This window comes from Oncorhynchus tshawytscha, linkage group LG01, assembly GCF_018296145.1.
Source record: "Oncorhynchus tshawytscha isolate Ot180627B linkage group LG01, Otsh_v2.0, whole genome shotgun sequence".
NCBI lineage: Eukaryota > Metazoa > Chordata > Actinopteri > Salmoniformes > Salmonidae > Oncorhynchus > Oncorhynchus tshawytscha.
Genome location: NC_056429.1, coordinates 35,989,816 through 36,015,227, shown reverse-complemented (window position 1 = coordinate 36,015,227; position 25,412 = coordinate 35,989,816). Strand labels below are relative to the sequence as shown.

The window sequence follows — 25,412 nt, the reverse complement described above, 5'->3', positions numbered from 1 at the left end:
TATGGCAATGGTATATTTGCATATAGGCCTACTGCAGCTCTGATTGGTTATGCTGCACAGGTTTGTGTGGAGTATGGGCCTGAGTGGTGCCTGTCAATGCAATAGAATACTAGTCTGATGTGTTCTCCCTCGTGGCGCAGAGGTCTAAGGCACTGCATCTCAGTGCAGGAGGTGTTGCTATAGTGCCTGGTCCCATAGCGTGGTGCACAATTGGCCCAGCATCGTTTGGCTGGAGTAGACTGTCATTGTAAATAAGAATTGGTTCTTAACTGACTTGCCTAGTTAAATAAAATAAAAAATACAACAAAATCTCTTGCATGGTTAGTTTTGCATACTAGGTCTTGCATAGTTTTGTTTCAGTATGTTGCATTTAAAGTGGCTAATATGGTATTGATTTGATCACGACTCTCACAATAAATTTAAACATTGATAGTGTTAACTAATGGGGAAAACTCTAGATAGGTGAGTGAAGTTCAATCTCGTGCTTGTCTGCACACACTGATATTTCTTCTGTGCAGCAGTCCTGGGGGGGCATCGCACCCTGGAGCTTAGTGTTAATGGTTATAGGCCTAATAATGATGATTCATTGGTAATAAAAAAAATGTGGTAGACTATTAGGTAGGTCGAAATTACTTTACTTTCATATTTAGGCTATAAGTGAGTTGTTTGTGTGTTTTGTTAACATTCAAATGGCACAGTGTGATTCTCTATCAAGACCTGAGCTAGTGCTTTTAGCACTGTCTTATTTCACACAGTAGGGAATTTAACAACAAAAACGTGATAAGAAATTAAAAACAACAAGCTCAATCAAAACCGTTTAACCAATTACAGAGCGCGGGTGTAACACCTATCGCTGTTGATCCTCCCACTTCTGTTGACCCACCTGCTTTCAGACACACACATAAGAAATGATTTGAGAGAAGCAGCGACCCCATGAACCCAAAGGCCCTTACTGCAGCCCCACGGTGTCCATGGCGACAAAAAATAAGGGGGTTGGGCGGACGGAAAGAGACTACTTACACCCACCGGAAACCATGTCTGCAGCACCAGCAGAAATGAAATTGAACGAATCCAAATTTATTTATGTGATCACTCTAAAATTCTCGCACAAATGTATATTTGGTGCAATGAGAATCGCCCGATATACCTGCTAAACCTCTCGCCGTTATTGGATTCCGTTCAGCGATTTAGTGAAGTAGGTAGCCAAGTGTGAGTGTGTTAGAAACATCGTTGAGGTTTGTATGAGAGGAGGCAGCGGTGCAGACCCGTTCGTTTCCCATGGTCTTTTTTAAAACCTTCGTCGCCGGGCGAGAAAATACATATCTAACTAGCAAGCTAAACATGGATCAGTATCACGAGTATTCTTAAGAAATTAGCCAGTATTATTTGTCTACTCATGTCAGTAACTACAGTAGTTAACGGTTTCAGTATGCCCGATCGATGGTTTCGTTGAAGCTTGACAGTGCCTGATTGCAGGCCTGCTTTTTTTCTATCTGGAAATTTCTTGACTGGGGAAAGCCGCCCATACGGGATTTCATGACTTCCTAGCATTAGCCTTTTTCGCTGCATCCCCGACTCAAATGATGCGTGTTGTGTCGTTGCATTGATTTTGGATGATCATATCATCTACTTTTAGCATAGCATTTTATTTTTATCCAAACGGTACATTTTTATGGGATTATCGGTAAATTCGAAGCAAATATGGTGAATTGGAAGCGGCTGCTGCGGGTGTCGAACCGCTCATTTTTGGCCTTCATTTTTTTCTTCTCCATGTCTACGACTGGTCTCTACTTCATATATGTGGCTCCTGGAATAGGTGAGTTTATTATCTTAACATAAACACCTCATTTTGTGTTGTTATCCAAGCTTGTGCCAAGCAAGCTACATTGACATCAACAGGGATGCCATAGACAGTACAGTGAAACTGGGGATGCTTTCTGCCAGTTAATACTACTGTAGCTTCCTGCTAGCCTAGTTATGTTAGCCATTTAACGTTAGCCATCAGATCCGCATGCCTACAGCAGTATTCCTGTGTATATTAAGACACAGCGGAGCCGGCGGGAGATATGGCTCGGAAAACGTACCTCAATCCAGGGATGAGAAATTCCTTGTACTCGAACTGTCCCATTACATCAACTGTCACACTGATTAGATTGAACGACTAATTTAACTAGCAGTCTTTCAGTCTTCGTGGTGTAACAGTTGTGATAATGGGACAATTCGGAGTACAACGTATTTATCATCCCTGGGTTGAGGTAGGTTTGTTCTACAAGCCATATCTCGCATCGTGTCCCCGGTGTCTTAATATACACCGGAATGTTATCCGACTCTAGTTAAGCTGTAAGGAAGCCGGTCGGATCTGCTGGCTAGCTAGATAAGCTAGCTAATCGTCCAGGGATCCGTTTACAATTTATTAGGCTTAACTAGTGAACCGATTATTTATCATCTCGATATATAGCTAGATAATCATTTGGATGATTGCATGATAAATGACCTACTTTGGCCGCCTTTCCTTCCAGTTCTCCGCTGCCAATGACTGGAACGAATTGCAAAAATCGCTGAAGCTGGAGACTTGTATTTCCCTCACTAACTTTAAACATATGCTACCCGAGCATCTAACCGATCGCTGCAGCTGTACATAGCCCATCTGTAAATAGCCCATCCAATATTACTACTTCATCCCCATATTGTTTTATTTACTTTTCTGCTCTTTTGCAAACCAGTATTTCTACTTGCACATCATCTGCACATCTATCACTCCAGTGTTAATTTGCTACATTGTAAGTACTTGCTACTATGGCCTATTTATTGCCACCTCATGCCATTTGCACACAATGTGTATATACTTTTTTTTCTCTATTGTGTTATTGACTGTACCCTTGTTTATTCCATGTGTAACTCTGTGTTGTTTGTCGCACTGCTTTGCTTTATCTTGGCCAGGTTGCAGTTGTAAATGAGAACTTGTTCTCAACTAGCCTACCTGGTTAAATAAAGGTGATATCATGTTTGTTTTTATTTTTAAAAACGTGACGTTATATTGAGCTGCCATCTGGTTGCTGTAACGTTAGTCAACATTGAACAATCATGCGCTGTCTCTTCTACAAAGTGTGTCCTTGCTCAGAAACGAGCCATCTACTAATAATGTAGTAAACAAGCTAGTTTAACTAATTGAGTTATTCATTTTCTTACACGGATTTCAGAAAGGAAAGGATTTAACTGATTATTCACTAGGTCTAATTTAGTAACTTTACACAAGCAGCAATCTCGTATGAATATCTGCCATGCTGTTGAACCATGCCATGGTGGGAAGGGATATGGAGTTGCTGACAGAGCCAGCAAGTAGAGCCATATAATCAACACTGATAACCATCTAGTTGTGTGGTTTAGTAGCTAGGTAGTGTACATCTGATAGGCCTATATGTATATTCACATTAACCGAGTGAGCAAGGTAACCTAGATTAAGATCCATGTTTATGCCATTAATCCAATCAGCCAATGTTTAGTAAGATGGCAAATATGCCAGCTTTTCCCAAGTAAGTCGTGTCTTGAAACAGTTTGTTTCTTTGCTGAGCATATTAGTAGTCCCAGGGGTAAAATCCCTACAGCATATCAGCAGCTAAAATTAATTGGGCCTTTTGTCTGAAGCAACACAGGAAAAGGGTGTTAGCTTTTATTTACACATGGTTAACCAGCTGTTAGGCTTATATCTGTAGTTACAACACTGTCACTGTGAATGGTACAGTGTTTTGGCTACTGCTAGACCATAAGGATCATGCTATGGACATAGTGCTGTTCAAAGGAGGCTGGTGGGAGGAGTTATAGGAGGATGGGCTCATTGTAATGGCTGGATCAGTGGAACTGTGTCAAACTCATCAAATACATGTAAACCACATGTTTCACTCGGTTCCATTAATTTTTGTCCAGCCATTACAATGAGGAAGTCCTCCGATAGCTCCTCCCACCAGCTGCCACTAGTGCTGATATAATATACAATATTCTGCAGCACTATTTTGAACAGGACAACACAAGACAGCCAGGTGATTATCCTGGTCCCAGATTTGTTTGTTCTGTTCAGCCAATGTCCTACAATAATAACGGTAAGACTGTAATAATAATTTATTGAATGCATTAACAGAAATTACCGTTACCGAACAGACATTGTATATTAGAAATCATGTTTACCAACAGTAAATGTACTGCTGGTAATACTGGTGTTAACATCCCCACGGCCTCTGCAATGGATTAGTCCACTCAGACAGGTGTGAATCAGACAAGTGTCTCGTGTGCCATAAATCATTTTTATATATTTTCCACTGCTCCAAAAAAAACTATGTTGACCAAATGCCTAACGACCAAACAATTGACTACTGTATATACAATAGTATGTGGACACCCCTGTAAATTAGTGGATTGGGCTATTTGAGCCACTTCCATTGCTGACAGGTGTATGAAATCGAACACACCGCCATGCAATCTCCATCGACAAAGATTTGCTGTAGAGAGGCCTTACTGAAGAGCTCAGTGACTTTCACCGTGGCACCGTCATAGGATGCCTCCTTTCCAACAAGTCAGTTCGTCACATTTCTGCCTGTTAATTGGGATCTTCATGAAATGGGTTTCGATGGCCGAGTAGCTGCACACAAGCCTAAGATCACCATACACAATGCCAAGCGTTGGCTGGAGTGGTGTAAAGCTCGCTGCCATTGGACTCTGGCTCATTGGAAACAATTTCTCTAGAGTGATGAGTCACGCTTCACAATTTGGCAGTCCGACGGACGAATCTGGGTTTGGAGAATGCTACCTGTCTGAATGCATCGTGTCAACTGAGAAGTTTAGTGGAGGAATAAAAGTCTGGAGCTGTTTTTCATGGTTCGGGCTAGGCCCTTTAGTTCCAGTGTAGGGAAATCTTAACGCTACAGCATACAATGTCATTTTAAACGATTCTGTGCTTCCAACTTTTGTGGCAACAGTTTGCAGAAAGCCCTTTCCTGTTTCTGCATGGCGATACCCCTGTGTGAGGTCCATACAGAAATGGTTTGTCTAGATCTGTGTGGAAGAACTTGCCTGGCCTGCACAAAGCCCTGACCTCAACCCAATCGAACACCTTTGGGATGAATTGGAAAGCCGACTGCGAGCCAGGCCTGATTGCTCGACCACACTAATGCTGTTGTGGCTGAATGGAAGGAAGTCCCTGCAGCAATGTTCCAACATCCAGTGGAAAGCCTCCCAGAAGAGTAGTCGCTGTTATAGCACCAAAGTGGGGACCAACTCCATATTAATGGCCATTATTTAAAAAAATTATGAGATGTTCGGCTAACACGTGTCCACATACTTTTGGTCTTGTAGTGTATTTATGTAGTTGGTGCTGTGTATTACCTAATATACACTGCTCAAAAAAATAAAGGGAACACTTAAACAACACAATGTAACTCCAAGTCAATCACACTTCTGGGAAATCAAACTGTCCACTTAGGAAGCAACACTGATTGGCAATACATTTCACATGCTGTTGTGCAAATGGAATAGACAACAGGTGGAAATTATAGGCAATTAGCAAGACACCCCCAATAAAGGAGTGGTCCTGCAGGTGGTGACCACAGACCACTTCTCAGTTCCTATGCTTCCTGGCTGATGTTTTGGTCACGTTTGAATGCTGGCGGTGCTTTCACTCTAGTGGTAGCATGAGACGGAGTCTACAACCCACACAAGTGGCTCAGGTAGTGCAGCTCATCCAGGATGGAACATCAATGCGAGATGTGGCAAGAAGGTTTGCTGTGTCTGTCAGCGTAGTGTCCAGAGCATGGAGGCGCTACCAGGAGACAGGCCAGTACATCAGGAGACGTGGAGGAGGCCGTAGGAGGGCAACAACCCAGCAGCAGGACCGCTACCTCCGCCTTTGTGTAAGGAGGAGCAGGAGGAGCACTGCCAGAGCCCTGCAAAATGACCTCCAGCAGGCCACAAATGCGCATGTGTCTGCTCAAACGGTCAGAAACAGACTCCATGTGGGTGGTATGAGGGCCCGACGTCCACAGGTGGGGTTTGTGCTTACAGCCCAACACCGTGCAGGACGTTTGGCATTTGCCAGAGAACAACACTGGTGCCCTGTGCCACTGGCGCCCTGTGCTCTTCACAGATGAAAGCAGGTTCACACTGAGCACATGACAGACATGAGAGTCTGGAGACGCCGTGGAGAACGTTCTGCTGCCTGCACATCCTCCAGCATGACCGGTTTGGCGGTGGGTCAGTTATGGTGTGGGGTGGCATTTCTTTGTCTTCACAGCCCCCCATGTGCTCGCCAGAGGTAGCCTGACTGCCATTAGGTACCGAGATGAGATCCTCAGACCCCTTGTGAGACCATATGCTGGTGCGGTTGGCCCTGGGTTCCTCCTAATGCAAGACAATGCTAGACCTCATGTGGCTGGAGTGTGTCAGCAGTTCTTGCAAGAGGAAGGCATTAATGCTATGGACTGGCCTGCCTGTTCCCCAGACCTGAATCCAATTGGGCACATCTGGGACATCATGCCTCGCTCCATCCACCAACGCCACGGTGCACCACATACTGTCCAGGAGTTGGCGGATGCTTTAGTCCAGGTCACCATAATTTGCAAATAAATTCATTAAAAATCCTACAATGTGCTTTTTTTCTTGATTTAAAAAAAAAAAAATTCCTAATTTTGTCTGTCATAGTTGAAGTGTACCTATGATGAAAATTACAGGCCTCTCTCATCTTTTTAAGTGGGAGAACTTGCACAATTGGTGGCTGACTAAATACTATTTTGCCCCACTGTATATAACGTAAGTGATGACGCCACTAAAAATACAGCACTATAAAGAACAAAAGCAGAATTACTAAGCGCACTCTTCCAACAACTAAACAAGTTGAGCAGTCATTTGAAAGAGTAAGAACATTTCAGCAAGACAACTCAAATGCGAAACCCATTAACGCCAAGATAAAGGAATTCATTATGCTATGGGCGTCACGACCGACATTTGGACCAGCGACGTCAGCCCCATGAGCATTCTGAGTATGATGGCACAGTGTGTGACAAGGATTACATACTGAGGAAAGCCATATTGCATGCTCAAGAATGTGCTGGTTCTCATACCACTGCTGCCATTTCAATGGCATTTTGAGAACATGTTTGAAACTTGGAGACATGAACACACTCCTAGCGCCATTCGAACAACTGACTTGAGAAATAAGCTAATCAACTGCATCTGCAGCAGGCTTTATTCCGTTTGTCAATGCATTGAAACGCCTGCTCAACAAAACTGCCGCAACTTAGAAATGTACTCGATGCTGTGAACAAGCGATTCGGTGGTGTTCTCTCTGAGCCTCTTTACTGTGCTCGATGCTAGGTACAAGGACCGCTACTTCGATGCAGACAAGAAACAGGGTTTACGTGAAATGTTACAGACACAACTGGACAAGATGGAAACGGACACAGTGACAGTGGGCACCGAGGAAGAGAGGCCACGGACAGACTGAAACTTCACTGCTTGACAGGTGTGATGAAATCTTGGTTGAGAATGAAACGACGGAACAAATTAACAATGAAACGGCAAGTAAGTGAAATGAATAGGTTTGGATTGGATTGTTTTGCTGGTATTTTATTAGGATCCCCATTAGCTGTTGGTAAAGCAGCAGTTATTCTTCCTGGGGTCCACACAAAACATGAAAAATAATACAGAATGACATTAATACAGAATATCATTAGACAAGAACAGCTCAAGGACAGAACTACATTAATTTTGAAAAAGGCACACGTAGCCTACATACCAACGCATACACGCAAACTATCTAGGTCAAATAGGGGAGAGGCGTTGTGCTGCGAGGTGTTGCTTTCTCTGTTTTTTGAATCCAGGTTTTCTGTTTATTTGAGCAATATGAGATAGAAGGAAGTTCCATGCAATAAGGGCTCTATATAACGCTGTACGTTTTTCTTGAATTTGTTCTAGACTTGGGGACTATGAAAAGACCCCTGGTGGCATGTCTGGTGGGTTAAGTGTCTGTGTCAGAGCTGTGTGTAAGTTGACTATGCAAACGATTTGGGATTTTCAACATATTAATGTTTCTTGCAGTCAGTTTCTCCTCAACTCTTAGCCAAGAGAGACTGGTATGCATCGTATTAATATCAGCCCTCTGATTATAATGAAAAGCAAAACGTGCTACTCTGTTCTGGGCCCGCTGCAGCTTAACTAGGTCGTTCCTTGCAGCACTGGACCACACGAATGGACAATAATCATGCTTTGTTTAATGCCAGTGGCAGGTCGTTGGTAAAAATAGAAAAGAGGGCCTAGAGAGCTGCCCTCGGGTACACCACACTTTACATGTTTGACATTCGAGACGCTTCCATTAAAGAAAACCCTTTTGTGTTCTATTTGATGGATAGCTCTGAATCCACGATATGGTAGAGGTTGAAAAGCCATAACATGTTTTTTTTTCAACAGCAGTTTATGGTCAATAATATCAAAGGCTGGACTGAAATCTAACAGTACAGCTCCCACAATCTTCTTACTATCAATTTATTTCAACCAATCATTAGTCATTTGTGTCTGTGCAGTACATGTTGAGTGCCCTTCTCGAAAAGCACGCTGAAATTGTTGTTAATTTGGTTACAGAGAAATAACATTTTATTTGGTGAAACACATTTTCCCAACAGTGTGCTAAGAGTTGGCTGCAAGCTTAAAGGTCTGCTGTTAGAACCAGTAAAGGCCGCTTTACCACTCTTGGGTAGCATCATTACTTTGGCTTCCCTCCAGGCCTGAGGATAAAGACTTTTCTCTAGGCTCAGATGAAAATATGACAGATGGGAGTGGCTGTAGAGTCAGCCACCACCGTTTGCCCACTTTGCCACTGAAATAATCATTCAAATAATTGGCAACATCAAATGGTTTTGTGATGAATAATCCATCTGATTCGATGAAAGATGGAATTGAATTTGTCTTTCTGCCCATCATTTTAATTTAAACTACTATTTTTTTTGTTTTTTTCTCCATTATTCTTGATATCATTGATCTTGGCTTCATAATAAAGTTTCTTCTTTTTGTGGAGTTTAGTCATATAATTTCTCAATTTGCATTAAGTAAGCCAGTCAGATGTACAGCCAGGCTTATTAGCCAATCATTTTGCCCCATCTCTTTCAACCATACAGTTTTTCAGTTCCTCATAAATCCATGGAGCCTTAAGTTCCAACAATCAGTTTCTTAACAGGTGCATGTTTATTAATAATTGGAAGAAGCAATTTCATAAATTCAACCCTTGCAGCTTCTGGATGCTCCTCATTAATCACATCAGACCAACAAATATTTTTAACATCATCCACGTAAGAGTCGCAGCAAAATCTTTTGTATGATCTCTTGTACACTTTTAGGCCCAGCTGTTGGAACTTTGGCTTTCCTGGATATAGCCACTATATTGTGATCACTGCATCCAACAGGTACGGATATACAGTTGAAGTCGGAAGTTTACATACACTTATGTTAGTCATTAATACTCATTTTTCAACCACTCCACAAATTTCTTGTTATCAAACTATCGTTTTGGCAAGTCGGTTAGGACATCTACTTTGCATGACACAAGTAATTTTTCCAACAATTGTTTACAGATTATTTTACTTCTAAATCATTGTATCACAATTCGTGTGGGTCAGAAGTTTACATACACTAAGTTGACTGTGCCTTTAAACAGCTTGGAAAATTCCAGAAAATGATGTCATGGCTTTAGAAGCTTCTGTTAGGCTAATTGGCATAATTTGTCAATTGGAGGTGTACCTGTGGATGTATTTCAAGGCCTACCTTCCAACTCAGCCACTCCAGTTTTTTCCATTTATTCTTTTCAACATTCTTCAAGCTCTGTCAAGTTGGTTGTTGATAATTGCTAGACAGCCATTTTCAAGTCTTGCCATAGATTTTCAAGTAGATTTAAGTCTAAATTTACTAGACCACTCAGGAATATTCAATATATATATTTGGCCATATGTTTTAGGTTATTGTCCTGCTGAAAAGTGAATTGGTCTCCCATTGTCTGTCGGAAAGCAGACTGGACCAGGTTTTCCTCTAGAATTTTGCCTGTGCTTAGCCCCATTATTTATTTATATATATATATATATATATATATATACAAAAAAACTCCCTAGTCCTTGCCTATGACCAGCATAACCATAACATGATTCAGCCACCACCGTGCTTGAAAATATGAAGTGGTACTCAGTGATGTGTGGTTGGATTAGCCTCAAACATAATGCTTTGAGTTCAGGACATGATGCCATTTTTTTATTTGTCACATTTTTAGCAGTTTCACTTTAGCGCCTCATTGCAAACAGGATGAATGTGTTCTGGTCAGGCTTGCTTCTTTTTATTTAGGTATTCATACACCATCCACGTGTAATGAATAACTTCTCCACCCTCAAAGACTTCATTTTTTCCCGCTCTACCAATAGATTCCCTTCTTTGCGAGGCAATAGAAAACTTCCCTGGTTTTTGTGGTCGAATCTGTGTTTTTAAATTCAGTGCTTGACTAAAAGGGCCTTACAATTTTCTGTATGTGTACGGTACAGAAATGAGGTAGTCATTCAAAAATCATGTTAAAGACTATTGTTGCACACAGTGAGTCCATGCAACTTATGTGACTTGGTAAGCACATTTTTACTCCTGAACTTATTTAGGCTTGCAATACCCAAGGGGTTGAATACTTACACATTCAAGATAGTTCAGCTTTTTAATTGATTAGTCAAATTCAAAATACCACTTTGACATTGTGGGCTATTGTGTGGAGACCACAACATCTCAATTTAATCCATTTTAAAATGCAAGCTGTAACACAACGCAATGTGGAGAAGTGTGACTACTTTCTGAAGGTACTGTATGCTATCAACATACACAAACAAAATCAATCTAGTTTACTTACTTTGCTAGCTAGAAAGAAATTGCCACATTAATTCAGAAAGGAAGAGGGATCGCTAGCTATATAGCAAGCTAAGGTTAGCAGCTGCATCACCAACAAGAAGCAACTGTGACAACATTGATCCTAAGATCACAGAATAAACGTTCCAATTGAGCAAAATCCACAATCCACCCCTCCAAAGAAAACATGGCTCTGGGGCTTCTCCGAAATGTCCCCAGCCTGGCCGCAAAGCGCAGCCCCTTGAACTTTCTCTGTACAGTGAATCTCTGTTGCAGCCAGGCCTGAAATTTCGTGATTTGAGGGCATGGCCATTTGGCCTTTTAGAACTGCCCAATCTGCCAGGGCTCCAAGGCCATCTTGCTTGTGCACTAAGTCCATTAACCAAAATAGGCCATTTTTAAATGGATTTGAAAACTCGAAAACAAGCAATTCTCTTAAGGGAAAACACAAGTATATGTGAATGTACATAAATAATTGGCCTACATGTCGAGGTGTAAGTTATAGCCGATGCTGACATGAAGAATGTGCCTGAAAATCCACACTTTAATGAGACTTAATTACACGTGTGTGTGTGTATACAGTTGAAGGCGGAAGTTTACATATACCTTAGCTAAATACCTTTAAACTCAGTTTCACAATTCCTGACATTTAATCCTAGTAAAAATTCCCTGTCTTAGGTCAGTTAGGATCGCCACTTTATTTTAAGAATGTGAAATATCAGAATAATAGTAGAGAGAATGATTTATTTATTTAATCACATTCCCAGTGGGTCAGAAGTTTACATACACTCAATTAGTATTTGATAGCGTTGCCTTTAATAACTTTGGTGAATTTTGGCCCATTCCTCCTGATAGAGCTGATGTAACTGAGTCAGGATTGTAGGCCTCTTTGCTCGCACATGCTTTTTCAGTTCTGCCCACACATTTTCTATGGGATTGAGGTAAGGGCTTTGTGATGGCCACTCCAATACCTTGACTTTGCTGTCCTTAACTTCACTCGGGTAGGGGGCAGCATTCAGATTTTGGATGAAAAGCGTGCTCAAATTAAACTGCCTGCTACTCAGTCCCAGAAGATAGAATATGTATATAATTAGTAGATTTGGATAGAGAACGCTCTGAAGTTCCCAAAACTGTTAAAATAATGTCTGTGAGTATAACAGAACTGATATGGCAGGTGAAAATCCAACCAGGAAGTACTATTATTTTGAAAGGCTGTTATTTTGAAAGGCCTATTGACGAAGCTTTTGTCCGGTTGAAATATTATTGATTTATTTATGACAAAAACAACCGAAGGATTGATTTTAACTTAAGGTATAGGGGGCAGTATTTTCACTTTTGTATAAATAGCGTGCCCAATTTCAACTTCCTGCTACTCATGCCAATAATATAAGATATGCGTATTATTAGTAGATTTGGATAGAAAACACTCTGAAGTTTCTAAAACTGTTTGAATCATGTCTGTGAGTTTAACAATACATTTGTTGTGGTTGAAAAATGAGTTTTACTGACTCCAAAACTATGTAAACTTCCGACTTCAACTGTATATGTATCTCTATCTTAGCAAAAAAAAGAAACGTGGCCAGAAACAAAGCACTTTCTTCTGAAACTCGTCAGTCTATTCTTGTTTTGAGAAATGAAGGCTATACCATGCATGAAATTGAAGATCTCGTACAACACTGTGTACTACTTCCTTTACAGAACTGCGCGTACTGGCTCTAACCAGAATAGAAAGATTGGGAGGCCCCAGTACACACCTGAGCAAGAGGACAAGTACATTAGTGTCTATTTTGAGTCCTCAACTGGCAGCTTCCTTAAATAGTACCCGTAAAACACCAGTCTCAACGTCAACAGTGAAAAGGCGACTCCGGGATGCTGGCCTTCTAGGCGGAGTTTCAAAGAAAAAGCCATATGTCGGACTGTCCAATAAAAAGAAAACATTAAGATGGGCAAAAGAACAGACACTGGACAGAGGATCTCTGCCTAGAAGGCCAGCATCCCGTAGTTGCCTCTCCACTGTTGACTTTGAGACTGTTTTTTTTGTGTTCATATTTTCAGTTTGGAACCTTTCTGTTTAGGGGGGTGATAGGCTAGTCTAACCACTTTTAAACGGCACTAGCAGTTCGCAAAGTAGCTTAGGCGAATAGTAGACTGGACGCAATTATTCCAAAACTGCAGCTCATTGTTGGAACATGTATTTTCCTACTTCAATCAGTCCATTTTGAATTTGTGATAAAACTCGTCATTTTGCAAGGAATGTAAATTGTGTATCCCACCGTTTTTTCTAGTCTGTTATTTCTGTAGGTCTAACAGGAGCTTGTGTGTGTACTCAGCACGGGTGTGTAGAGGGAGCGGTCAGAACACATATTAGTGAGTGTGGCATTGAGGAGGAAGGGAATTTGGGGAAAAGTGATGCTTGGTTTCTTTTTTGTTGTGCCCCGCAAAAGCACATGCAATGGAACAAAACTTTTTTTCTTTTTCGGGACAAGCCACAAAGCACATCTACCAAGTAGTTTTACTGTATTTTCATTTTTTTTTCCATCTCTGGTTAAAAATGTTGTTTTGAGTACTGGAACAGACATTTATTTGCGTTCTAAGTTGAAATAACATTGCCTTGTAATTCCGTTACCAAAAGACCACGAATCTTTATGATATTTTCTCTTCTCTTCGTCGTGAGGGACGATACTGAAAGTTCACAGAAGTGATTAAAACCTGTAATTCTGTTACCGTAATTGAATTATGGAAAAATGTGTAATGTAATTACGGCAATTAAGCTACAATGGGAAATCCTAGTACTGACAAAACACAGTTGGGTCACCTGCTACTGTCCTGCCTTCCACTATAGCACACTTATGTTCAGCTCATAATGTTTTTTTGTTCAAAGCAAGACTGAAATAGTCTGGACAACCTCTCAGGCTTCCTCTCGCTCTGACGCTCTCTCTCTCGAATGTCTCTTACTAACACCTACCATGACGCGTACCACCTATCCTTTTTCCATTTACTGTAACAAGCATCCTCACCCACTGAGCACTGACCAACATCAAATGATATTAGTCACATGCGCGGAATACAACCGGTGTAGACCTTACAGTGAAATGCTTACTTACGAGCCCCTAACCAACAATGCAGTTAATTTAAAAAACAACAACATACGAATAAGAAAAAGAAGTAACAGGTAATTAAAGAGCCGTAGTAAAATAACAATAGTGAGACTATATACAGGGGGGTACCGGTACAGAGTCAATGTGTGGAGGCATCGGTTAGTTGAGGTAATATATACATGTAGGTGGAGTTATTAAAGTGACTGCATAGATGATAACAACAGAGTAGCAGTGGTGTAAAAGAGGGGGCGTGGGCAATAAAAGTTGACCATTTTTAAATCCTTCCTCTGACACTGCCTGGTGTAGAGGTCCTGTGTGGCAGGAAGTTTGGCCCCAGTAACGTTCGCACTGCCCTCTGTAGTGCCTTGCGGTCGGAGGCCGAGCAGTTGCCATACAAGGCAGTGATGCAACCAGTCAGGATACTCAACGTCCATGGATGTTGAAATTTGGTCACTCCGCCCTGGCAGGACCAAATCTGAACCAATCATCTATGTCTGTTTCGCAAGTTTGGAAAGTACAATACAGTAGAGTACAGAACAGTAGAGTAAAGCACACGAGTGCAGTATAATGCACTGTACTGTGCTGTACTCTGTGTTCAAACTTGTGAAACATAGATGTCCGTGATTGGGTTCAGATTTGGTCTGGTCCAGACCAACCAAATGTGGTCTCTTGTATCCTGAATAGTTACAAAGGTAGAAATATACATCACAATGAAGAACATTTTTATTCATATCCATAATAATGTTTTCTCTATAGTATTGATCAGGGACCCATGATGTTATTCCGTAACCATAATTATGTTACTGTATCTAAGTCCACTTCATATACTGTAGTTCAATAACCAGAATATATATATATATATATATAATATATATATTTTTTTTAACTCAAGGTGTCACGTCATAGCTGACACCACATTCTTTTTTCAGATATCGTTGAATCTTAATTCGGAGCAGATATTCTTTGGAAAATGTGATCTCAAATTATTTTACCATAATTCTGTTACCAGACTTTGCATCTGCACAGTTCTTCCAGTAAAGATGTTTTGTTTGTTCAAAACAGTCCTGTTCAAATGCGTAGAGTTATGCAACAACTATTTTATAAAAGGTTTATTTATTAGTAAACATTTGTAGGCTTTTCATTTCACTTTGACATTATGGAGCATTTTGTGTAGACCAATGACAAAATGACAATCTTATTTCAATCTGACTTTGTAATACAACAAAATGTGAAAAAAATCCAGGGGGTGAATACCCACTGTACAAATAAACACATTTTAAAGTGCTTGAAAAGCAAAACAAACATTAATTAAAGTATGAACGACATGAGTATAGGTTTGAACTTAAGAAGTTTTGAGTAGTGCGATCCTCTAACAGATGGCGAGACAGTCAAGCACAAGGCTTGAGCAGAGGGAGGTTCAGGTGGTCAACAGGGGGAGCTGAGCAGCCAGATCAGGTCTTCTGGGCGTGGGCAGGTACAGACCTACCAAAATAAAGGAAACACCAACGTTATGTCTGAATAGGGTATTGGGCCACCACGAGCGAGAACCGCTTCAATGCACCATGGCATAGATTCTACATGTCTGGATCTCTATTGGAGGGATCCGACACCATTCTTCCACAAGAAATTCCATCATTTGGTGTTTTTGTTGACGGCTCCAGATTCTCCCATAAGTTTAATTGGGTTGATATCTGGGGACTGAGACGGCCATTGCATATGGTTTACATCATTTTTATGCTCATCAAACCGTTCATTGACCACTTGTGCCCTGTGGATGGGGGCATTGTCATCCTACGGGGGTATAGCCACTATAACCAAAATAATGGCCTGCCGAGCATTTTATACATGACCCTAAGCATGATGGGATGTTAATTTACTCAGGAACCACACCTGTGTGAAGCACCTGCTTTCAATATACTTTGTATCCCTCATTTACTCAAGTGTTTCCCTTATTTTGGCAGTTACCTGTCGCTCAAGGCATCTCGCCCTCCACATCTCCACAGCGTAGCTATGTGACACAACTGTCTGAGAACAAAAACAAATTTCAAATGTATGTCCTTCAACCAGTACTAGAAAGATTAGGACTAGATTGTTTTGTTTTTGGTAACATCAAAAAGGTAAACCACTGCCAGCTATATGTGTAGTATAGTAGACAGACATGGGAAAATACCATTTAATATAGGTCTAGTAATATCTGAGAAGGTCTGGAGAATGCGTTTTCATCCTCTGAGCTGTCGAACACCAGCTTTCTTTTTCATATCCTGTGGAAGTCCCATAGGTTATCCTCTATTTAATATCCCATATTATTCCTGAGTATCTGTTTTTTAATATCAGATGTGTATGTCCAGTATCTGAGACAGTGTCACTATGTAGGCTAACAAGATGATAATGCTGGATTATATGGTCAATTGGTCAGTCATTATTAGTCAGATTTGGTCAGTCATTATTAGTCAGATATGGTCAGCACAGAGAGCGTGGTGTATGATGACACACACACAACTTCTCATCGGGAGTGTGTGTCTGTGTGACAGTGGACTGTTATGTAAAGCAATGCAAAAGCAGTGTGGTACCACCCAAGTTGTGGTGAAAGGGCACAGCACTGACCCTGATATGCAAATGTTAGGTGATTCAGACTCTGAGATTGGCCTACCTGTCCAATCTAATAATTTTATTGTAATACTCTATTGTTAAATCTGATTCGGTCTCTAATAACAGTAACAAGGGGATATTGGCTTTATGCTGTTGCTGGGATACAGGCTAGTCAGATATGTTGGTTGGAATCTGGTTATTTAGCCTCAGAAGGCTTCTCAAAACTAGGCTTCTGTGAATGTATTAGTTGGTAGAGCTGGACAATATGGACAAAATATATTACTATTTATTTTTTTAATACATTTGACAGTATGACTATTTAGTTGTTAAATAATAAAATTTCTAAATATGCCTTGAGTAGTTCATGACCCAAGGGTGGCAACACACACATTATGTGATTTCAATGGGGGCTTTCTCCATTTATACTCCCAACAAAAATAATTTTCTTATTTCCACACTGTGCCACGCGTCATGATATGGGCCAAATCTAGTCCTAGTTTAATTAATTGGTGAACTTTTGGAATCTTGGAAATATAACAATTCTAATTATATAGTAGGCAGGACCTAGAATACATTGTTGTTTGACATGACAATGAATTAATAAGCCAGGGAGGAATTATTGACAGAGTAGGAACCAAAGTGTTGGTCAGTGTTTCCAGGGGACCCTAATTAGATATTAGATCACAAGTTTTGTTGGCTCGCTAGCTAAACAACATAATCATGCTTAGCCTATTCCTCTCTGATAAGCATGTTTGTGCAACTGTATCTTATCTAGGCAATGGTACCAGGCAGTTTTAGCTAGCTAGTTACGGCTACTCTGACTCTTAGTACATTTAGCAAGCCAGCTAGCTAGCGATTAGCATTAGCGGCTAAGTAATTTTAGCAACACATTGCTAAGAAAAAAACAAAACTAGCAGACAGTAGTTACACAAATGAATAGTGTAATTATGTAAGACTTGTGGAAGCAGCATGTCACCAACATTGTTGCATCCATCTGACCATTCAGAATGAACGGCAAGTTGTCAAGCAACTACTATCTCCTTGAGAGTCAGGGCTTGGTGTGGTTAGCAGCATGCAGGAGGATAGGGAGAGATATGACTCAGTAGAAAATGGGGTAAAAAATGATATTCTACACGCCGGAGTTGCACATCACATTTAACAAAGCAAACATTGAAATACCATTATAGAAAGTAAAGTAAAAACTCATACCGGTACGTGCGTCAGTACCGGTATATTGGAAAATACGGTGTACTGCCCAGACCTGTTAGTTGGTGTTTCAGTGTAATGGACTCTTAAGTGCTTGACCGGTCCTCTGTAATGGTTGATAGATCAGATGGTGTGCGGGGCTGGGAGTGTGTGGTGTCTGTGTGTGAGTTTGTGTAATTTTATTTGGTGCCTGTGTTCGTCATTGATGAGATGGGTGTGTGAGTTGATGAGATGCGTGAGTGTGTAAACTGATGAGGTGTGTAACTTTAGCTGATGAAGTGTGTGTGCCCTGGCTGTTTTGCTGCAGTAGTGGTAAATGTTAAATTAATCCGAGCCCCTAGCAGCCTCTAGGCTGGGAGTGGGACTGAGGACTGCGTCCTGAATAGACAACTTTTGACTGGGGCCTATAGGGTGAGGTGCGCTATATAAGGAATAGGTCTCTATTTAGGACGTAGCCAGAGACCGGGATTTCCTGCCGCTTATCTCGCCTCCCTGTGTCTCATCACTGTTAGCTGCTAGGACGGAGTTAAACAGTGGCATTGGGTGTCAGCTGAGGTTGTTCCTTTATGGCCAAGAGACTGGGGGAGGGAAAGCTTTTACGCTGACGACATGAGCAGTCAGCAAATTTACTGTTGTGGACTGGTACGTGAGGGGGGTGTAATTGAACCAGTCAGACTAAAGTGATTGCACTCTCTTTCCTATGTCTCTCTCCCTCCTTTTCCTCACCCTCCCGCTCTCCCTGTCTCAATCACTCTCTCCAGCCAACACCTACTTCTTCATGGTGCAGGCCCAGGGCATCATGTTGAGGGATAATGTGAGGACCATTGGTCAGATGATCAGACTCTACACCAATAAGAACAGTACTCTCAACGGCACAGGTGAGTTTGGTAGGAGGTGAGCCAGACGGGGTCTCCAATCTTAGGAGGGTAGTAGACAAGACAGCACTTTAACCAACATGACACGATGGGCAGCCAAAAATCACAAGATTGGCCCTTGCTCAAATTCTGAAAATCAAATAAAATGTTATTGTTCACATACACATGGTTAGCAGATGTTAATGAGTGTAGCAAAATGCTTGTGCTTCTAGTTCCGACAGTGCATTAATATCTAACAAGTCATCTTAACAATTCCACAACAACTACCTAATACACACATCTAAAGGGATGAAATAAGAATATGTACATATATGAATGAGTGATGGCTGAGCGCCGTAGGCAAGATGTAATAGATGGTATAAGATACTGTATATACTCATATACAGATGAGCAATGTAAGATGCATTGTTAAAGTGGCATTATTTAAAATGACTAGTGATCCATTTATTAAAGTGGCCAATGATTTGAGTGTGTGTAGGCAGCAGCCTCTGAGTTAGTGATTGCTGTTTAACAGTCTGATGCCCTTGAGATGGAAGCTGTTTTTCAGACTCTCGGTCCCAGCTTTGATGCACCTGTACTGACCTCGCCTTCTGGATGGTAGCGGGGTGAACAGGGAGTGGCTCGGGTGGCTGTTGTCCTTGATGATCTTTTTGGCCTTCCTATGACATCGGGTGCTGTAGGTGTCCTGGAAGGCAGGTAGTTTGCCCCTCCTGATGCGTTGTGCAGACCGCACCAACCTCTGGAGAGCCTTGCAGTTGAGGGAGGTGCAGTTGCCGTACCAGGCTGTGCTACAGCCCGACAGGATGTTCAATTGTGCGTCTGTCAAAGTTTTGTGTTTTTAAGTGACAAGCCAAATTTCTTCAGCCTTCTGAGGTTGAAGAGGTGCTGTTGCACCTTCTTCAACACAGTCTGTGAGTGGACCGTTTGTCTGTAATGTGTATGCTGAGGAACTGTGGATAGTGAGGTGCTTCCTCTGCCATCTCCTTTGTTTTGTTGCCGTTGAGTGAGAGGATGTTTTCCTGACACCGCACTCAGTGTGCCCTCACCTCCTCCCTATAGGTTGTCTCGTTGATGGTAGTCAAGCCCACTACTGTGGTGTTGTCTGCAGAGAGCGGGGGAGGGCCTTGTATGCATTGCGGAAGTTAGGGTGGTAGTGGTCCAGTGCACTGCCCACAGGAGTGCTGCAATCATTATGTTGATAGAATTTAGGTAGCCTTGTTCTCAAGTTTGCTTTGTTAAAATCCCAAGCTACAATAAATGCAGCCTCAGGATATATGTTTTCCAGTGAAGTTCCTTGAGGGCCGTTGTGGTATCTGCTTGAGTGGGGGATATGCACAGCTGGGATTATAACTGACAATAATTCTCCTTGGTGATAATATGGTCGGCATTTGATTTTCAAGGAATTATAGGTGTGGTGGACAGGGATTCTTTAGTTCCTGTATGTTATTTGTATTTACTATGGATCCCCATTAGCTTCTGCCAAAGCAGCAGCTACTCTTCCTGGGGTCCAGCAAAATTAAGGCAGTTTATGATTACACCATGAGTCGTTAATCATGAAGCACACACCCCCGCCCTTCTTCTTACCAGAGAGATGTTTATTTCTGTTGGCGTGACGCATGGAAGAAACCCGGTGGCTGTACTGACTCCAACAACATCCAAAGAGAGCCATGTTTCCATGAAACGGAGAATGCTACAATCTCTGTCTCTCTGGAAGGCAACCCTTGTCCTAATTTCGTCCACCTTGTTGCCTGGAGTCTGGACATTGGCGAGTAATATACGGAAGCGTTGGGTGGTGTGCACGCTTTCGAAGTCTGACCAGGAGGCTGCTCCGTCTACTTCTGCGGCGATGTTGTTTTGGGTCGCCTTCTGGGATTAGATCCAATTTCCAGAGTGGAGGTCCGAACAAAGGATCTGCTCCGGGAAAGTCGTATTCCTGGGCGTAAAGTTGGTAAGTTGACGTCGCTCTTATATCCAATAGTTCATCCTGGCTGTATGTAATAGCACGTAAGATTTTCTGGGCTAAAAATGTAGGAAATAATACATAAACACTACTGCATAATTTCCTAAGGACTCGAAGCGAGGTGACCATCTCTGTCGGCGCCATCTTGCCAAGTACTAAAGGGACTGCTGTTGCTACTATTTTCCTTCTGAGGTTCTTGTGATTTTTGGCTGGACTTTGTCACGTTGGTCTAACTGCTGTCCACTCCCCTCCACCTCCTGTCTTAACCAGCATTACTCTCTTACCAAAAAAAGGAAAGTCAATGTCCATTAAATACCCTACTAATTTTTTCAGACAGTGAAGTTAACTTTTAATTTGGCTCTATACTCCAGCATTTTGGATTTCAGATTGAATGTTTCATGTGAGGCAACAGTACATAATGTCACCTTTTAATTTGAGGGTATTTTCATACATATCTGTTTTACCGTTTTAGAAATGAAAGCACTATCTACCCCCCCCCAAAAAAGTCAATCAATTGAAATAAATTAATTTGGCCCTAATCTATGGATTTCACATGACTGGGTAGGGGTGCAGCCATGGGTGGCCCTTATAGGGCATAGGCCCATCCACTGGGGAGCCAGGCCCAGCCACAAAAGGGCTTTATTACAGAAAAATACTCCTCTGTAGGCACATCAAGCTTGTTGGATGCAAATATTTTTATTTAACTAGGCAAATCAGTTAAGAGCTAATTCTTATTTACAATGAGGGCCAAACCCAGACTAACCTGGACCAATTGTGCGCTGCCCTGTGGGACTCCCAATCACGGTGATACACCCTGGATTCGAACCAGGTACTGCAGTGAAGCCTCTTGCACTGAGATGCAGTGTCTTAGACCACTGCCCCACTTGGGAGCAATATAATATATTGTCATTTTGGAGACACTGTTATTGTAAATAAGTATAGAATATGTTTCTGAGCACTTCCTACAGTGGGGAGAACAAGTATTTGACACACAGCCGATTTTGTAGGTTTCCCTACTTACAAAGCATGTAGAGGTCTGTAATTTTTTATCACAGGTACACTTCAACTGTGAGACGGAATCTAAAACAAAAATCCAGAAAATCACATTATGATTTTTAAGTAAGTAATTAGCATTTTATTGCATGACATAAGTATTTGATCACCTACCAACCAGTAAGAATTCCGGCTCTCACAGACCTGTTAGTTTTTCTTTAAGAAGCCCTCCTGTTCTCCACTCATTACCTGTGTTAACTGCACCTGTTTGAACTCGTTACCTGTCTAAAAGACACCTGTCCACACACTCAATCAAACAGACTCCAACCTCTCCACAATGGCCAAGACTAGAGAGCTGTGTAAGGACATCAGGGATAAAATTGTAGACCTGCACAAGGCTGGGATGGGATACAGGACAATAGGCAAGCAGCTTGGTGAGAAGGCAACAACTGTTGGCGCAATTATTAGAAAATGGATGAAGTTCAAGATGAAGGTCAATCACCCTCGGTCTAGGGCTCCATGCAAGATCTCACCTCGTGGGGCATCAATGATAATGAGGAAGGTGAGGGATCAGCCCAGAACTACACGGCAGGACCTGGTCAATAACCTGAAGAGAACTGGGACCACAGTCTCAAAGAAAACCATTAGTAACACACTACGCCATCAGGAATTCAAATCCTGCAGCGCACGTAAGGTCCCCCTGCTCAAGCCAGCGCATGTCCAGGCCCGTCTGAAGTTTGCCAATGACCATCTGGATGATCCAGAGGAGGAATGGGAGAAGGTCATGTGGTCTGATGAGACAAAAATAGAGCTTTTTGGTCTAAACTCCACTTGCCGTGTTTGGAGGAAGAAGCATGAATACAACTCCAAGAACACCATCCCAACCGTGAAGCATGGAGGTGGAAACATCAGTCTTTGGGGATGCTTTTCTGCAAAGGGAACAGGACGACTGCACCGTATTGAGGGGAGGATGGGATGGGGCCATGTATCACAGGATCTTGGCCAACAACCTCCTTCCATCAGTAAGAGCATTGAAGATGGGTCGTGGCTGGGTCTTCCAGCATGACAGCGACCCGAAACACACAGCCAGGGGAACTAAGGAGTGGCTCTGTAAGAGAGCTTCTCAAGGTCCTGGAGTGGCCTAGCCAGTCTCCAGACCTGAACCCAATAGAGAATCTTTGGAGGGAGCTGAAAGTCCGTATTGCCCAGCGACAGCACCGAAACCTGAAGGATCTGGAGAAGCTCTGTATTGAGGAGTGGGCAAAAAATCCCTGCTGCAGTGTGTGCAAACCTGGTCAAGAACTACAGGGAACGTATGATCTCTGTAATTGCAAACTTAGGTCTCTATACCAAATATTAAGTTCTGCTTTTCTGATGCATCAAATACTTATGTCATGCAATAAAATCCAAATTAATTACTTACAAATCATACAATGTGATTTTCTGGATTTTTAGTTTCTGTCTCTCACAGTTGAAGTGTACCTATGATTAAAAAAAATACAAACCTCTACATGCTTTGTAAGTAGGAAACACTGCCGATTTTGCAGGTTATCAAATACTTGTTCTCCCCACTGTATATTGTGGATGCTCGCATGATAATCATGAATGAATTGTGAATAATGGAGTGAGAAAGTCAGAGGCATAAATAGAATACACTCCCATGTTATTGGTAATCGTGAGATGTTAAGATGTCTTGGGGCAGTATGATCTTTGTGCCTCTAACTTTCTCACTCATCATTCAAGATTATATGTAATCTTGGTAGCATCCACATGAATGTAGAAATGTTCAGAAACATATTCTTATTTACAATATAAATGACTCCAAAATTACAAAATACACGATTTAACAGTCATTTCTATTGGCCACAACATAATCTGAAATACAATCTGTAAATGCACCCAACAAGATTGTAGAGTCACCAGCTTGATGTAATCATTGTGCTAGGTATTTGGGATCAAATACAAAACTTTTGACTTCTTAAAACACACAAACAGTGCCTTCGGAAAGTATTCAGACTCCTTGACTTTTTCAACTTGTTACGTTCTAGCCTTGTTCTAAAATGGGTTAAGTTAACATGTTTCCTCATCAATCTACACACAATACCCCATAATGACAAAGCTAAAACTGGTTTTTAGACATTTTTGCAAATGTATTAACGATAAAAAAATTATACTTTATTTACAAAAGTATTCAGACCCTTTCTTATGAGACTCAAAATTGAGTTGAGGATGCATCTTGTTTATATTAATCATCCTTGATGTTTTTACAAATTGTAGTCCACCTGTTGTAAATTATATTGGTTGGACATGATTTGGAAAGGCACACACCTGTCTATAAGGTCCCACAGTTGACTGTGCATATCAGAGCAAAAACAAAGCCTCGAAGTCAAAGGAATTGTCTGTAGAGCTCCGAGACTAGACTGTGTCGAGGCACTGATCTGGGCAAGGGTACCAAAACATTTCTGTAGCATTGATGGTCCCCAAGAACACAGTGGCCTCCATCATTCTTAAATGGAAGAAGTTTGGAACCACCAAGAGTCTTCCTTGAGCTGGCTGGCAGGCCAAACTGAGCAATCGGGGGAGAAGGGCCTTGGTCAGGGAGGTGACCAAGAACCCAATGGTCACTCTGACAGGGCTCCAGAGTTCCTCTGTAGAGATGGGAGAACCTTCAAGATGGAAAACTCTCTCTGCAGCACTCTACCAACTAGACCTTTATGGTAGAGTGGCCAGACGGATGCCAGTCCGCAGTAAGTTACATGACAGCCTGCTTGGTGATTGCCATAAGGCACCTAAAGAAACAAGATTCTCTGGTCTGATGAAACCAAGATTGACCTCTTTAACTTGAATGCCAAGCGTCACTTCTGGAGGAAACCTGTCACCATCCCTACGGTGAAGCATGGTGAAGCATGGTGCTGGCAGCATGGGGTGTTTTTCAGCGGCAGGGACTGGAAGACTGGTCAGGATCGAGGCAAAGATGAACGGCACAAATTACAGAGATCCTTGCGGAAAACATGCTCCAGAGCGCTCAGGACCTCAGTCTGGGGTGAAGGTTCACCTTCCAACAGGATAATGACCCCTAAGCACACAGCCAAGACAATGCAGGAGTGGCTTCGGGACAAGTCTGAATATCTTTGAGTGGCCCAGCTAGAACCCAGACTTGATCCCGATCAAACATCTCTGGAGAACCATGAAAATAGCTGTGCAGCAACGCTCCTCATCCAACCTGACAGAGCTTGAGAGGATCTGCAGAGAAGAATGGGAGGAACTCTCCAAATACAGGTGTGCCAAGCTTGTAGCGTCATACCCAAGAAGTCTCGAGGCTATAATCGCTGCCAAAGGTTTTTTAAATTTTGTTTTATTTTTTATAAATTAGTAACTTTCTACAAACCGGTTTTTGCTTTGTCATTATGGGGTATTGTTTGAAGATAGATTACAGCCTTATTCTAAAATTGATTTAATCAAACAAAATGTGGAAGAAGTCAAGGGGTCTGAATACCTTCCATAGGCAATGAATAGTTTTAGTTGTCCAAATACTTAGCGTCCTCCTGAATTATTGGCACCATAGGTAAATATGAAAAATAAACTAAATTTTTTCACAGCCTTATCAGCTTGATCTTGTACTCAAAATATCATATGAATCTCACCTTTTGAGTTAAAATGGTTAAAAAATATATATATTTTATTCAAAAACATGCGTGTCACTTGTTGGCACCCCTAGAAATTCCGATGAACAAAATCGAATTGATGTATATACCGATTGATGATTTTACCTTTTTTAAATTCTTT

The 25,412-nt window shown here is 41.7% G+C and overlaps 1 protein-coding gene across 2 annotated transcripts in view; it reads left to right on the top strand.

The window, feature by feature from the left end:
• The first annotated feature begins 1,012 nt into the window (after positions 1-1,012).
• LOC112250024 (beta-1,4-galactosyltransferase 6-like) overlaps positions 1,013-25,412 on the top strand; it is a 44,732-nt gene continuing 20,332 nt past the window's right edge. The window contains exons 1-2 of one of the 2 annotated variants that reach the window (XM_042320814.1): positions 1,014-1,816; positions 18,560-18,676. In XM_042320814.1, the coding sequence (XP_042176748.1) occupies positions 1,702-1,816; positions 18,560-18,676 (232 nt within the window). In that variant the 5' untranslated portion in view covers positions 1,014-1,701. Of the gene's footprint in view, positions 1,817-18,559; positions 18,677-25,412 lie in introns of both variants that reach the window. The other variant, XM_042320815.1, reaches the window with a different exon arrangement.